At 45.3% G+C, this 15677-nt stretch overlaps 1 protein-coding gene across 1 annotated transcript in view; it reads left to right on the top strand.

Annotated features, from left to right (window-relative positions):
* The first annotated feature begins 14252 nt into the window (after positions 1-14252).
* The window catches only part of Bmpr2 (bone morphogenetic protein receptor type 2), a 184628-nt gene continuing 183203 nt past the window's right edge, over positions 14253-15677 (top strand). The window contains exon 1 of the mRNA XM_004653578.3: positions 14253-15048. Coding sequence (XP_004653635.2) covers positions 14973-15048 — 76 coding nt within the window. The 5' untranslated portion in view covers positions 14253-14972. The remainder of the gene's footprint in view (positions 15049-15677) is intronic.

The following is a 15677-nucleotide window of genomic DNA, read 5'->3' as shown; positions in this document are numbered from 1 at the left end:
TATATGTATACATATATATACATATATATATGTATGTATATATTTTCTTTTTTTGAAAGAGAGGAAGAGAGAGAACATCCAGCCTCTAGCCACTTCAAATGAACAAATTCCAGATGCATGTGCTGCGTTGTGCATCTGGCTTTATGTGGGTACTGGGGAATCAAACATAGGTCCTTTGACTTTGCTGGCAAGTGCCTTAATCACTAAGCTATCTCTTCAGTCCTAAGTTTAAATTTTAAAGCATGATTAGTCCTGTTTGGGAAAAAAATCATCTATTCAGTTCTAAATATCTAATCTGTTTTAATCAGGGAAATTGTAGAGTAAGAAAGAAGAAGAAACTAACAGGGCATGGTGGCTCCCCTTTAATCCCAGCACTTGGGAGGCTGAGGTAGGAGAATCATCTGAGTTCAAGGCCAGCCTGAGCTACAGTGAGACTCTCCACAACAATAAACAAACAAAAAAGAAAAAGCAAAGAAATAAGAAAACAAGTTTTGATTTGGATATTTCTTTGTTTTAGGATCTTCTAAAAAGGAGGAATATGTACTGATTTTACACAGGGTGAAGTTCATAAGTGTGGGTATTACAGTAGCTTCATTGTTATACAAATACTGCCCTTGAAATTATTTGTATAATTTTTGCAAGTAGATAGTCCAGTGCAGTTATTTGGAGGTCAGTATGAAGGGCCAGATAAATATTTATCAAAAGTCAGAAAAACTAGAATGCAAGGCCATAGGAAGGCCTTGTTTTTTTTTTCTTCCCGCCTTTTAGTGTGTTTCAAATACTTAGGTAACAGCCTTAGTCTATAAGTGAGAAAAATGTATATGTGCCTGATAGCTGGAGAAATCATTGGAAGAGCATCAAACATTTGTAGAATGTGCAATAAATAAAATACTCATAATGATTTTTTTCAAAGCCTCAAGATCCACATAAGCTGACACAGGATCAAGTATTTGCCTTGTTTAATGTCCCTGGTTGGTTCATTTGCTCCTCAGTGATTATTCATTGGATGCTTCTGAGTATGTAGCATGTATGATTTAGTCACTGCTCTCTGATATTATTCATCTTCTCTGAGAAATAAGTTTTTCCTGCATTAAGTAATTGGATGAAATAAAGAAAAATACCTTGTACTTTGATCACTTGAATATAACTGCTATGCTCATCATACTAAAAAAATACAGAGCTGTGGAAGATTAATAACAACACCACATTTTATTTATTTATTTATTTATTTATTTATTTATTTATTTATTTATTTATTTATTGTGTTTCAAGGTAGAGTCTCACTCTAGCTCAGTATGACCTGGAATTCACTATGTAGTCTCAGGGTGGCCTGGAACTCATGGCGATCCTCCTACCTCTGCCTCCCAAGGGCTGGGATTCAAGGTATGCACCACCACACTGGGCTAACAAGTATTTTTTCAAAGTAATATTCCAGAAGTGGTTTGATAAATACTTGCTTGATTGATTAACAATTGTGTAAGTCACCATGGCTCTAAACAAGTAGTAAAATGTGATTCAGACATTTTAAGGGGTCATAAAAGGTACATAATATATTAGTTTCACATAGGAGGATCCATATTAAGTGGAAAGATCCATATTTCAGCTATGATTAGGGGAAATCATGCCACACTGAAAAGTAAAATATAACAAGTCATATTTTTTCAATAAGACAGCTTACCTAAGGATTCAAATCATATAGATTTACTTACTTTGATTTTTTTTTGTTGTTGTTGTTTTCAAGGTAGAGTTTCACTCTAGTTTAGGCTGACCTGGAACTCACTCTATAGTTCAAGACTGGCTTTGAACTGACAGCAATCCTCCCACCTTTGCCTTCCAAGTGCTGGAATTAAAGGCGTGCACCATCATGCCCGACTTACTTTATTTTAAATGTTTCTTTTTTACATGTGTGTATGTGATACGTGTATATGTGTCTGTGTGTTTGCATGTGTGTGGGCCCACATACACCTGTGTGTGCACACATGTGGAGGCCAGAGGTTGGTATCAAGTGTCTTCTTTGATCACTCACCTCATTATTGATTGAAACAGAGCTTCTCTCTCAACCCAGAGCTCAAGTTTTGGCTAGTCTAGCTGGCCAGTTTGCCCCACGGATCACTGTCTCTGGCTCCCGATTGCTGGTATTATAAGGGTGCCAGCATGCCTGTCTAGCGTTTACTGGGTGCTAGAGATCCTAACTTAGGGCCTCTTGCTCATGCAGCAAGCACTTCATCAACTGAGCCATTGCCCCAGCCTTTTTTTTTTTTTTTTTTTTGCGGTAGGGTGTCACTCTAGCTCAGGCTGACTTGGAATTCACTATGTTATCTCAGGGTAGCCTCGAACCCATGGTGCTCCTCTGTCTCCAAGTGCTGAGATTAAAGGCATGTGCCACCATGCCTGGATAGCCCTAATTTTTTTTAAAAAATGATTTGTTTATTTATTTATTTGACAGAGAAAGAGGGAGAGAGAGAGGGAGAATGGGCTGCAGACGAACTCTAGATGCGTGCATCTGGCTAACGTGGAATCTGGGGAATCGAACCTGGGTCCTTTGGTTTTGCAGGCAAACGCCTTAACCACTAAGCCACTCACCTGGCTTGCCACTATACCTGGCTGGTTCTGGGGAATCAAACCAGGGTCCTTTGGCTTTGCAGACAAGCACCTAACCATTAAGCCATCTCTCCAGCCCAGAAATCCAAGGTTTAATAAAATACCTGAGTCTATTGGTGGTGTGGGGGGCATACATTCAAACTACCACACTCCCAAACTCAGAAAATCTATTGACATGCTCATATTTATTCTTCCTCACTAACAAATGTTCTTTAGGTTAACTATTAGAATCAACTAATTGATAACATACTGTCTGATTATAAGCTTAATGTGGGATGGGGGATGCTTAATTTTTAATATAGGAAGGTACCTGTTTTGAAGTAAACAAAATGCCTGCCAGATTTTGGAATTCAGCCACCCTGCAGACTTCTCTCGGATCTGGTTGGGGGTGGGGTGGGGTTGATATCTAACATTACAAAAAGAAAAACAAAATTGATAAAACTCCTGGGCTGCAGAGATTGCTTAGTGGTTAAAGCACTTGCCTGAGAAGCCTAAGGACTCAGGTACAATTCTCCAGGTCCCATGTAAGCCAGATGCATAAGGTGGTACATGCATCTGGAGTTTGTTTGTAGTGGCTAGAGTCACTGGCACACTCATTTTTCTCTCTCTCTGTCTCAAATAAAAATAATTAATTTAAAACAAAAAATTTTAAATCTTGTTTTAAAAAAATCCTATTCTTTTGAAAACAACTTACCATTTTTCCTGATTATAAATCTTTCATATTTGTTTTGGAAAATCTAAAAATATCACACAGATAGGACAACTTTGTTGTATTGATGGCTATTTTCCACATTCAAATTTTTTTTCAAATTTTTATTAACAACTTCCATAATTATAAAAAATATCCCATAGTAATATCCTCCCTCCTCCCACTTTCCCCTTTGAAACTTCATTCTCCATCATATCCTCTCCCTATCTCAATCAGTCTCTCTTTTATTTTGATGTCATGATCTTTTCCTCCTCTTATGATGGTCTTGTGTAGGTAGTGTCAGGCACTGTGAGGTCATGGATATCCAGGCCATTTTGTTTCTGGAGGAGCACGTTGTAAGGAGTCCTACCCTTCCTTTGGCTCTTACATTCTTTCTGCCACCTCTTCTGCATTAGTCCCTGAGCCTTGGAAGGTGTGATACTGATATTGCAGCACTGAGCAGTCCTCTGTCACTTCTTCTCAGCACATGATACTTTCTGAGTTGTCCCAAGATCACTGCCATCTGAAAAGAGAAGATTCTCTACCAAAAGTGAGAGTAGCATTAATATATGGGTATGAACATTAATAGAAGTGCTTATTGGGCAGTTGGATAAGCATAGTATATACATTTAGCCAGAGAGCAGTAGACGTTACACCCCTAGGGCTCATGACTGCCCCTTTTTTAAGTTTTCAGTATCAGGGATGTGTTCCCTCCCATGGAGCAGGCCTCCAGTCCAACTAGAGGGCAGTTGGTTTCCACCATGATAGACATGCCACTGTTGCACCCGTTGGCTCATTTGGCCTGGCTGGCCAAATATAAAGTTTTTCTCTCTCTACCATTGAACTGCATGCAGAATGGCTTCCTCCAGCTTTCTGTCAGCTGGTCTACTTGAGGGAGGTTATCAGCTCAGTTCCAGCAGCATTTCTCAGTGGCCTTGCAGCCCAAGAATGTGGAGTCTTCATCAACTTTGTTGTATTGATGGGTACTTTTCCATATTTTTAAAAATTTTATTTATTTATTTATTTTTACTTACTTGAGATTGAGAGAGAGAGAGAGAGAGAGAGAGAGAGAGAGAGAGAGGGAGAGGGAGGGAGAGAGAAGGGTAACGTCAGGCCTCTAGCCATTGCAAATGAACTCCAGATGCATGTGCCACCATGTGCATCTGGCTTACATGGGATGTAATAAATTGAACCTGGGTCCTTAGGCTTTGCAGGCAAATGCCATAACAGCTAAGCCATCTCTTCAGCCCTGCTTTTCCATAATTCTCTCTCTTTCTCTACATATATATATATATATATATATATATATATATATATAATTAATTAATTGTATTTTTTATTTTTTGGGTTTTCAAGGTAGAGTCTCAAGCCCAGGCTGATTTGGAATTCACCCTGTATTCTCAGGGTGGCCTTGAACTCATGGTGATCCTCCTACCTCTGCCTCCCAAGTGCTGGGATTAAAGGTGTGTGCCAGCAGGCCTGGTTTCTAGGTCTATATTTATAAAGATAGTTTAAAATACATACAGCAGAGATTATTTTGTTTAATATTTATATTTTCCAGTTTGACACTTTATTATCATGAGCATGTCCTTACACTATCATACTTATGTATTTATAAATGTATAAATGTATATATGTATATATAAATACATATATGAATTATATTTCTGTGTGTGTGTAGAGGGCACTCCAAGGCTTCTTGCCACTGCAAATGAACACCAGATGGTTAAACCATTTTTGGGGTCCAGCTTATGTGGGTGGCTTGGAAATTGAATCCAAGCTGGCAAGCTTTGCAAGCAAGTGCCTTTAACCACTGAGCCATCTTCCCAGTACCTATACTTGTTGTCAATATTACCTTTTAAAATTTATTTCTTTGCAAGCAAGGAGAGACAGAGAGAAGAGAGACACACAGAATGGGCATGCCAGGGCTTCAAGCCACTGCAAACTCCAGATGATGTGTGCACCACTTTGTGAATCTAGCAGGTACAGGGGCATCAAACCCCAGTTGTTTGGCTTTGCAGGCAAGCATATTAACCTCTGAGCCATCTCTCCAGGCCCTGCCAATATAATTTTAATAGTTTTTTAGTAGTCCATTCTATTTCTATTTGTAAATATCCAACTGTTTATTTCTAGACATCTAAATTCTCTCAAAATTTTAAAAACTAGTCATTAAAAGCTAGTCATTTTGGGGGGGGGTATTTTTATTTATTTATTTGTGAGCAACAGACAGAGAGAGAGAGAAATGGGCACATCAGGGCCTCCAGCCACTGCAAATGAACTCCAGATGCATGTTCCACTTTGTGCATCTGGTTTACATGGGTGCTAATTGAACCTAGCCTAATAGGCTTTGCAAGCATGTGCTTTAACCACCTAGTGATCTTCCCAGCCCTCCTTTTTTGTTTGGTTTTTTGAGGTACAGTTTCACTCTAGTCCAGGCTGATCTAGAATTCACTATGTAGTCTCAGGGTGGCCTTGAACTCATGGTGATCCTTTCACCTCTGCCTCCCGAGTGCTGGGATTAAGGGCATGCACCACCACGCCCAGCTAGCTCTGTACTTTAAAGGATATTTTATTCACTTGTATAGGCTCATTACAGTTAATTCAGTGTTATTTTGACACACTATGTTTATTTTTCCCTCCCCAGTTTTTGAGTTAGGGTTTTGCTCTAGCCTAGGCTGACCTGGACTTCATTATGTAGTCTTAGGACATCCTCAAACTCATGGAGATCCTCCTACCTCTGCCTTCCAAGTGCTGGGATTAAAGATATGTGCCACCATGACCGGCTAAAGTAGTCTTAAAATGTGTATCTAGAGGCAAAATGATTACACATCAACTGTTATTCTAACTAGCCCACTCTATGGTTAATGAGATTTCACTGATTGCAAGAATTCTAAGAACTCACTACCATTTTTTTTTTTTTTTTTTTTTGGTTTTTCGAGGTAGGGTCTCACTCTGGCTCAGGCTGACCTGGAATTCACTATGTAGTCTCAGGGTGGCCTCGAACTCCTCCTACCTCTGCCTCCCGAGTGCTGGGATTAAAGGCGTGCGCCACCACGCCCGGCTCACTACCATTCTTATTCACAATATCATAAGGACATCTTAAACAATTCTAGTTAAATTCATTTCAGTCTATTTGAGGGCCCATTATGTGCCAGCTACTGAGTTTATTGCTAGGTATATAGTGATTAATATGATATTATCTGTGGTACAATATAGTGGCATGACTATTTTGGTAGTAACCAAGAGCTTTTTGACTTGAGGTACACTCTATGGATGAGAATTCATGCCTAGTTCTGTCAACCTACTCAAAAGCCTATGGCTGGGGAAAGTCATAGGCTCTAAGGGAAAGCTACAGTTTCTTTTTCTTTCTTCCCTTCCTCCCTCCCTCCTCCCTTCTTCATTCTTTCCCTCCCTCCCACCCTCCCTCCCTCCCTCTCCTTCCTTCCTTCCCTCCCTCTCTCCCTCCTTTCTTTCTTTCCTTCCTTCCTTCCTTCCTTCCTTCCTTCCTTCCTTCCTTCCTTCCTTCCTTCCTTCCTTCTTTCTTTCTTTCTTTCTTTCTTTCTTTCTTTCGGAGGTAAGGTCTCACTCTAGCTCAGGCTGACCTGGATTTCACTATGTAGTCTCAGGGAGGCCTCAAAGTCATAGTGATCCTCCTACCTCTGCCTCCTGAGTGCTGGGATTAAAGGCGAGTGCCATAACGCCCTGTTGGAAAGCTACAATTTCTGTTTTGCTAAATGTTTGTGTTGTACCCATCAAACTGCTTTCTAAATATTTATGTTTTCACCCAATGCTGCTGTCAGCATTGGTCAGAGAAGCTTTGCTTTGCAGTGGGTGGTGATTACTGGGACACTGTCTTCCAGACACAACATGGCTATGGTGCACATGTGAACTCACAGCAGCAATGGTTACTTTAGCCCACCAACTTTCCTTCAGTAGGCTTTATTCATTCTTTTTTTAAAAATTTATTTTATTTATTTGAGAGCAACAGAGAGAGAGAGAGAGAAAGAGGCAGGAGAGAGAGGAGAGAGGAGAGAGAGAGAGAGAGAGAGAGAGAATGGGCTTGCGAGGGCTTCCAGCCACTGCAAACTCCAGACACGTGCGCCCCTTGTGCATCTGGCTAACGTGGGTCCTGGGGAATCAAGCCTCAAACTGGGGTCTTTAGGCTTCACAGGCAAGTGCTTAACCACTAAGCCATCTCTCCAGGCCAGACTTCATTCTTGAGGAGCTACTGACAGTTAATCACTGCTGGGAGGGGAAGACATTTTCTTCAGTTGTATGAACACTGATACATTGCCCACGTTTTGGTAAATAACCCTTCACCCATGCTCATGTAAGCAACCCTAATTGAACTTAGTGGATCACACACACAAAAAAAAAGACATCAAAATATCAAAGTAGAAGTGGGACTAGCTAGGAAGTAGAGGGGTTTCAGTGGGAAGGGGAGGGAGATAGGAGAAGGCAATGGGAGATGAATATGATCAAAACACATACATATTATATACATATGTAAATATGTAGATGCATGTATATAACTCTATCTATCAAAAATAAAACTTTAGCTGGGCGTGGTGGTGCATGCCTTTAATCCCGGCACTCGGGAGGCAGAGATAGGAGGATTGCTGTGACTTCGAGGCCATCCTGAGACTACATAATGAATTCTAGGTCAGCCTGGGCTAGAGCGAGACCCTGCCTTAAAAAAACAAAAAAAAACAATAAAAAAAACTTAAAAAATCTATAGTTTCCCTTTTAAGTTGTTTTGAGGTCTAATTAGGGAGGAAATGAAAGCAAGTAGTCAAAATGCAGTGTGACAAGTACAACACTAGAGGATGATGAAAGAGGTAATGCAAAGGAAGAGAGGATAATTCATTATTATTATTATTATTATTTTTGAAGTACAGTCTCACTCTAACCCAGGCTAACCTGGGACTTACTCTATGGTTCCAGGCCTTGAACCCATGGTGATCCTCTTACCTCTGCCTTCTGAGAGCTAGGATTAAAGGTGTGCACCACCATGTACTTAGGAGGCCAAGGTAGGATGATCCACTGTAGGTTCATTCTAGTCTGGTCTATATAGCAAGTCCTAGACCTTCCACACCTACATACCAAGACCTTGTCTCCAAACATACAAAACACTGAAGCTCAGCTAGAAGCCTTGTCCTTATTGACTAGCTGTCAGGATGCTAGAGAGAGCTATGCAGGAGAAGTCAACAACAGTGCAAGCTCTGCAAAACTTATAGCTGGGCAGCTAGATTAACGTAAACTGGTGCAATGTTGGTATATCTGCTCTCTTATTGGACTGGAGGCCTGTTCCACAAGAAGGAATCTATGTCTGCTATTTAAAACCTAGTCAATAGCCTATGGCAGGGAGGTCATAAGCCCCAGGAGGAAAACTACTACTGTTGTCTGACTAAATGCATATATTATTGTTGGGCTCTGAAAGGCCCAGGCATGAGGTCTAGTGGAACTTCCTGAGCCTAGCTAAAGTCTGGCGACCTGTCTCTGGCCAGCTAGGACTCAGCAAGATGCCTAATGGCTTCTGGCCTGCCACTTCCACGTGGTAATTGTAATTACCATTTCAATAGTTACAGTTTACTATTGGCCCTTACCTCTGTCCCCATCCTAAAATCCCCGCCTTCATCCCCAAGATGATATAGGCAACTGCTCAGAGTAATAAAGTGAGTTTTTTCTGTGAGTTCCTACATCGAAAAGACTCCCGACTCAGTGTGGTTTTCCTCCGGTGACCAGGAGAGGTCTGGGTCATCCAACGCTCATCATCCTTCTTAACCCCTAGGGAGGAACCAGCAGGCCTGGTCCTTCCCTTGGCACTACCTGACCAGGAAGGAGCCCTGCATCTTATGTGTGGTGGTTTGATTCAGGTATCCCCCTTAAATTTAGGTGTTCTGAATGCTGGGTTCCCAGCTGATGGCAATTGGACATTAAAAGCCTCCTGAAGGCGGTGTATTTTTGGGGGGTGGACTTATGGGGGTTATAGCCAGCTTCCCCTTGCCAGTGTTTGGCACACTCTCCTCTGCTGTTGTCCACCTGATCTTGGCCAGGAGGTGATGTTCACCCTCTGCTCATGCCATCATTTGCCCCTGCCACCATGGAGCTTCTCCTTGAGTCTGTAAACCAAAATAAACAGTTTCCTCCCACAAGTTGCTCTTGGTTGGGTGTTTTCGATCAGCAACACAAAGCTGACTGCAACATTATGCCACCAAGCTGCCCTCTAAATACTTATGTTTATGTCCATATAGTAATGCTACTCTCAGTTTTGGTTAGGAAAGCTTTTCTTTTCAAAAAAGTTTTGGGGTAGACCCCCAAATGCACCATTGTGCTGAGAAGTGACAGTGGAGTGTTTAGCACTGAGACATCTCTATCAGACCCTCCAACACTTAGAGACCATTGAGGAAGAGATGGCAGAAAGAATGTAAGAAGCCAGGTGTGGTGACTCATGCTTTTAATCCTAGCACTCTGGGAGGCAGAGGTAGGTAGATCCTTCCACCCTGAGTTTCAGGTTGGCTTGGGCTACAAAGAGACCTTACCTTGAAAAACTAAAAAAATTAAAAATAAAATAAATAAATAAATAAAATAAAGAATGTAAGAGCCACAGGTAGGGGGGAGGACTGTTTGCTTATAATGCTGTCTTCAAGAAGACACAAAGTGACCTTGATGTTCATGACCTCACAGTAGCTGATGATACCAGAGCTGCAAAATAAGAGAAAATAAAATGATGACTCAAAATAAAAGAGAACTAGTTGGAAAGAAGGGATTTGGTGGTGGGTAGATATAGGAGGGGTAAAATGAGGGTGGTGGAAGAGGCTTTATGATCATGGCATATTGTCTATACTTATATAAGTTCTTTTTTATGTTTCTTTAAATTTTTTTTAAAAAATATTTTTGTTTATTTATTTGACAGGGGGAGAGAGAGAGAGAGAGAATGGGCGCATCAGAGCCTCCAGCCACTGTAAACAAACTCCAGACACATGTGCCCCCTTGTGCATCTGGCTAATGTAGGTCCTCGGGAATCGAACCAGGCTCCTTTGGCTTTATAGGCAAATGCCTTAATTGCTAAGCCACCCTCCAGCCCAGAAGTTCTTTTTTGAAATTAATTTATTTTTATTTTTCAAGGTAGGGTTTTGCTGTAGCCCTGGAATTCACTATGAAGTTTCTGGGTGGCCTTGAACTCACAACGATCCTCCTACCTCTGCTTCCCAAGTGCTCGGATTAAAGGTGTGTGCCATCACGCATGGATCTTATGGAAGTTCTTAATAAAAATTAATGATGGGGAGGTAATATGGTGGAGAATGGAATTTCAAAGGGGAAAGTGTTTGTGGGGGGGAATTACCATGGGATATTTTTTTATAATCATGGAAAATGCTAATAAAAATTAAAAAATAAAAAAAGAGTACACAGGAAAAAAAATTTAAAAAAAAATTTCAAACACAAAACTAAAAATACTATAATCTACTTTGTAAAATGTCCCCCACAGGCTCATGTGTTTTGAATACTTGGTTCCCTAGCTGATGGCAAATTGGGAGTGTTGTGGAGCCTTTGGAAGTGTAGCCTTATTTGAGGAGGTGTGTCACAAGGCTGGACCTTGAGGTTTATTAGTCCAACCATCTTGGCGTCAGAGCGAGCTCACTCAGACCACATCCTTCAAGCTGCTGTGGGGAGATGTATGACTTCCAGTTGTGTGCTCTGCCATAATTTCTTCACTGTGGTTAAACTTCCCTACAAAACTATAACCCAAAGTAAACCTTTTCCTTCCACATGCTGCTTTTATTTGGATGTTTTCTTCTAGCAATGAGAAGGTAATTGCAATAATAATCCTCTCCCTTCCTAACCCAAAGTCCTGCTTTGCTTTTGTCAATCCTCTAACACAAAGGAAAGATATAATCCATGAGGAGCCAAAATGCACAGTGAAGATCCATCAGTGTTTCAGATGATACTGGTCTGTCCACTTGGATTTATACGTTGCTCCTTGGGTTCCTTATCTCAGTTAACCCCATTCATTAAAGCATATGCCCACTTACAGGTTTTTGGTAATTGGTGTACTAAGGATTATTTCAACCTTGGACATGATGGTGATTTGTTAAAGCTCTTCACACTATTCAGACTCTCCTTTTCCTACTCTCCTGAAGTTACATTTGGCCATGTGATTTCAATGGCCAATAAAATGTGACTGGACATTGCTTCTGGGTGGAAGCTTTCTTACTAGCCAGAGCAAGACACTGAACCACTAGCAATTAACGTTTATGATCTTTTCTGTGGCAATCTTGAAAGCATGTCTCAGGGAAGCATCTCACTAATCTAGCTAGCATCCTTCGGTGATTACAATGAGCAGAGGCTCTGAAAAATTCTATTTCTTCTTTAATACTTTTTCTCACTGTGAGTGACCAGTCACATCTCAACTCAGACATTATAGGGCAACTGAAGAGTTGCAAATCTACTTGTCTACTAATTATTCCTACCAAGTTAGTGAGCGTGAATTTTTTATTTGAATTTTCACAGATGGCTTTTTCCCTACACAATTGTAACATGTATAAGGGTACTTAATGTTTCTTGTAAGCATTTTATACAAGTGATAATTGCATAATAGAGTACTTGACTTCATTTTGAGGAAGAGAAACAGTATTCCACCAATTAATAAACTTTGTACATCTTCAACATAGTGATTCTCATTTCTCTGAGAGCTAGATCTCATCTCCTGAAAGCTCAATGTTAAAATCATGCCAGTTTCTTATTTCAGGCCTTTAGGCAAAACAAAATTTAGCAACAAAACTAAAGAGTCAAAGGATGTTCCTTCTTTTTCAAAAGAGATTTTTACTTTGTAGAAAAATTTATCTCTGCCTGAAGGATAAACAATATAAAAATATTTCAGCTAACAAGAGTCCTGGGCAGGTATTACCATAACACGTAATTAGCAGATATTTACTATGATAACAGAAACCAGTTCAAGGAATGTGGGGATTTATTCACAGCAGGTCCAGATAAAGAGATAAGAAGACTTGAATAAGCAAGGAAAAAGAGTATGACTTTAGGAGTCTATTTATGAATACATCTTTGGAACTGCCTTTAGCCACAATGCAAGACCGGCCAAACCAGCCTTCACAATATCGCCCTTCTTGCCTAGTGGTAGAAGGGAGGCCTAGACCTCAGGTCTTAAGATCGCCCTCCCACGCAATTTTTCCAGCTCGAAGCTAAGCATTAAACTCAGACTTCCCATCATGGCGCCAATACACGTCACCCCCTCTCCCTCGCTTCCAGCAAGGAAAAAAAAAAAAAAAAAAAAATCCCACCCAAATCGGCTAGTCCGCAAGGGGTTCGTATAGGAGAGGCAGGGTGGCAGGAGTTCCCTCCCCTAACCTGACTGCTTGAGTCCAACCAAGTATGTCAAAAGACAACAAAACGAAAGGATGGTTTTGGGAGGGGCTTCTCCGGGGACCTTCTCAATTCCTTGGGAGAGAAGACCGGACGGGGCTGCTCTCCCCAAGGCTGCACCCCTCCATTGCAGTTTTTCCCTACGCAGGCCCTGCAGAGCCCCTCAAGGCCCGCGGCCCCCCCGACCCCGGGAGCCGAGCGGGGCGGGCGGCGTGGCGCCGACGTGCACGTAGGGCAGCCGGGCGTCGCAGCTGCCGAGGGGGACGGGCGTTCGAGGACAGCACGACCGTGACCACAGCCCACCCGCTCGGTCTGGGGGAGGTGGTCTTGCCCATGGCGGCTTTTGTCTGAGCAGCCAAGACAGGGGACCCAAGGACGCGAGGGGTCTACGGCTTCTGGCGGGCCACCCGGTGCGCATCGGAGTGGTCCGGGTTCCGGGCGGAGGAAGCCGGCAGCGGCGTGAAGCGGGCCGCGCTCGGCCCGAGGGTGTCGGGAGAGCGCGCGACGCCTCTCAGCCCGAGCTCCATCTCCGAGGAGCGGCGAAGACTTCACGGGGCCGTCCGCTGAACAAAAGGCGTGGCCGCGCTCGTTCACACGCGCGCGCGCACCCACCGACGTGCACGCAGGCAGACGCACGCGTGCGCGCGCACCCACGGCCCATACCCTCGGTGTCTAGCAGGCACGCGTGTGTGGAGAAGCGGGGCCATGGCCGCCCCCCACGCTGCCGGGCCCCACCCTGCCCTCCGCCGCTCTAACTAGACAGACGCCGCCCCTGCCAGGGCTGAGGGTTTTTTTTTGTGTGTGTGTGTGTGCGTGTATGCGTGTGGTGGGAGGTGGACGCGGCGCCTCAGCCAGCCTGGGAGCGAGGGGCGGGGCCGGGCGGGGCCGCCAGCGCGCAGGCGCAGTGCGGTGCTGCCGCGCCGCCGCCGTCTCGGTCGCCCGCGCTGCACCACAGGCCCGAGACAGACAGTGTCGGCTAGAGAGCGAGCGCGAGCCGGAGACGGAGGAGGAGGAGGAGGAGGAGGCGGGGCGACTCCGGTGACCGGGCAGCGCCTCAGACTGGCAGCTGCGGCGACTCCCCCCTTTGTGTCTGGTCTGCTCCGCTCCGAGCCACTGGAAGCGCTTCCCGGAGGGGGGCGCACGGTGTCGCGTGGACTCGGCTCGCGCACCCCCTCAAACTCGGGACACGTCCATCTGCCGCCCCCCGCCCTCGGCCCCGCGGCGTCGTCCTCCCCTCCCCGAGCTCCGCCCGGAGAGCCCAGAGCTGCGGACAGCGAGGCGGCGGCGGCGGCGGCGGCTTCTTCTTCTTCTTGCGCGGGGGCGGGGGGGTGTCCGCGATCCGTTTCCCGGGAGCCCGCCACGCCACGAGACGACGCTTGCCCGGGGCCGCTGACCTCCGGCGAGATCGTGCGGCCGCCCAGAGCCACAGAGCCCGACCGCGCGGGAGCCGCCCCGCACCGCCGTGCGTGCGTGCGTGCGTGCGTGCCTGCGGACGGGCGGGCGCCGCCGGGGCCCACGCGACCCTCCGTCCCTCCTGCCGGTCCGTGTGTCCGTCCGTCCGTCCGTCCCTTCCCCACCCCCCCCCTCCGCCCCCTCGCGCCCCGAGGCCAGGCCTGCCCGACCCTCGCAGGATTGAGGATGGCTCGCCCGTGGAGGCAGGCGCCCTGTCGGGTCCGGGCGGAGGAGAGGATTTGTTGAGGTCGAAGTCGGAGTGAAGGAAGGCACCGAAGCGAAACTTGAAACGGAATCCCACGCTCCCCCGAGCCGCCAGCGATGAGACCCGGGCTGCCCGGCGCCCCCGCCGCCTCCGGCCCCGCTCCGCCCTCCCCGGCGGCCGGACACTTGTTCTGATCCTCGGTGCCTCGGGATCGAGTCCCCGCCTGCCCGCGCTCTCGCTCGCTCGCTTTCTCCACCTTCTTCTCTGCACCCTTGGATATGTTTTCACCCAGACCTGGCTATTTTTTTGATATCGTGAAACTACGAGGGAAGTAATAAGCGGGCAAGGGATTTCTTCCGAGCTCCTGCCTTCTCCTCACAGACATGCCTTCAGTTTGGGGGGCCGAAGCACCCGGTCGTAGGCGAGTGAAGCCCCCCAGCCACGAGGGAGCGAGATGAAGCGACGTTCTGCCGCGGAATGCGAGCTCTGCAGCTAGGTCCCCTCCTCTGCCATTTGTCCTTTCAGACTGCATTGTGATACGGGCAGGAGAAGTCAGACGAGAGGGGAGACCAGCCTCCTGGCCGCCTTTTCTGCGCCCGTGTTTACTTTCCATATTGCTTTGCTGCTGCTCGGCCGGCCCCAGGGATGACTTCCTCGCTGCCGCCGCCCCGCCGGCTGCCCTGGCTGCTCTGGGCCGTCCTGCTGGTCAGCACCGCGGCCGGTGAGTAGCCCGGGTGGCGCGTCCCCAGCGGGCGGCGAGGGAGGGAGCCCCGCCGAGGCCGAGGCCTGCGCTCGCCCTTCTCCACGCGTCCCCTTGCCTGGCTGGTGGACGGGGTGGTGGTGGGGGGAGCCGCGACCTGCCACGGAAATCACCTTCACTGTTTTCATACCCCCGCTCCCATATTCCCACTTCCCCCTCCTCCAGGGGGGAAAAAAGACATATTGGGTGTGGTATCTTGACATTTTTAGCTGTGAGGTAATGCAAAGATTAAAAATAATATTTAAATCGCCAGTGATCAGTGTCTATTAGGAGATTTTTTTGGAAACAAAACTGGATGTTTAGTTATTTTTTTTAACTGCAAAGAAGCAGATTTGACTTACAATAAAAAAAAGAACAACGTCTAAACGCACATTTGAACCTTATTTTTAGATTTAGATCACTCTGGGAATCCACGTTACTTTCATTATTCGAAAATGCTACCAAACGAATACAGTAATTGTTCGTAAACCAGTCTGAGATTCTTGACACATTGTATAATACTTGTTTGTTACTACTACCATTAGTATTATTTTGTTTCCAAATATCTCAGCAATTATATACCGTCCTTTTACATAGGCATTGTACTTGAT

Source organism: Jaculus jaculus, chromosome 4 (genome assembly GCF_020740685.1).
Source record: "Jaculus jaculus isolate mJacJac1 chromosome 4, mJacJac1.mat.Y.cur, whole genome shotgun sequence".
Classification (NCBI taxonomy): Eukaryota; Metazoa; Chordata; class Mammalia; order Rodentia; family Dipodidae; genus Jaculus; species Jaculus jaculus.
Note: the sequence above shows the minus strand (reverse complement) of the source record. Positions and strands in the feature narration are given on the sequence as shown.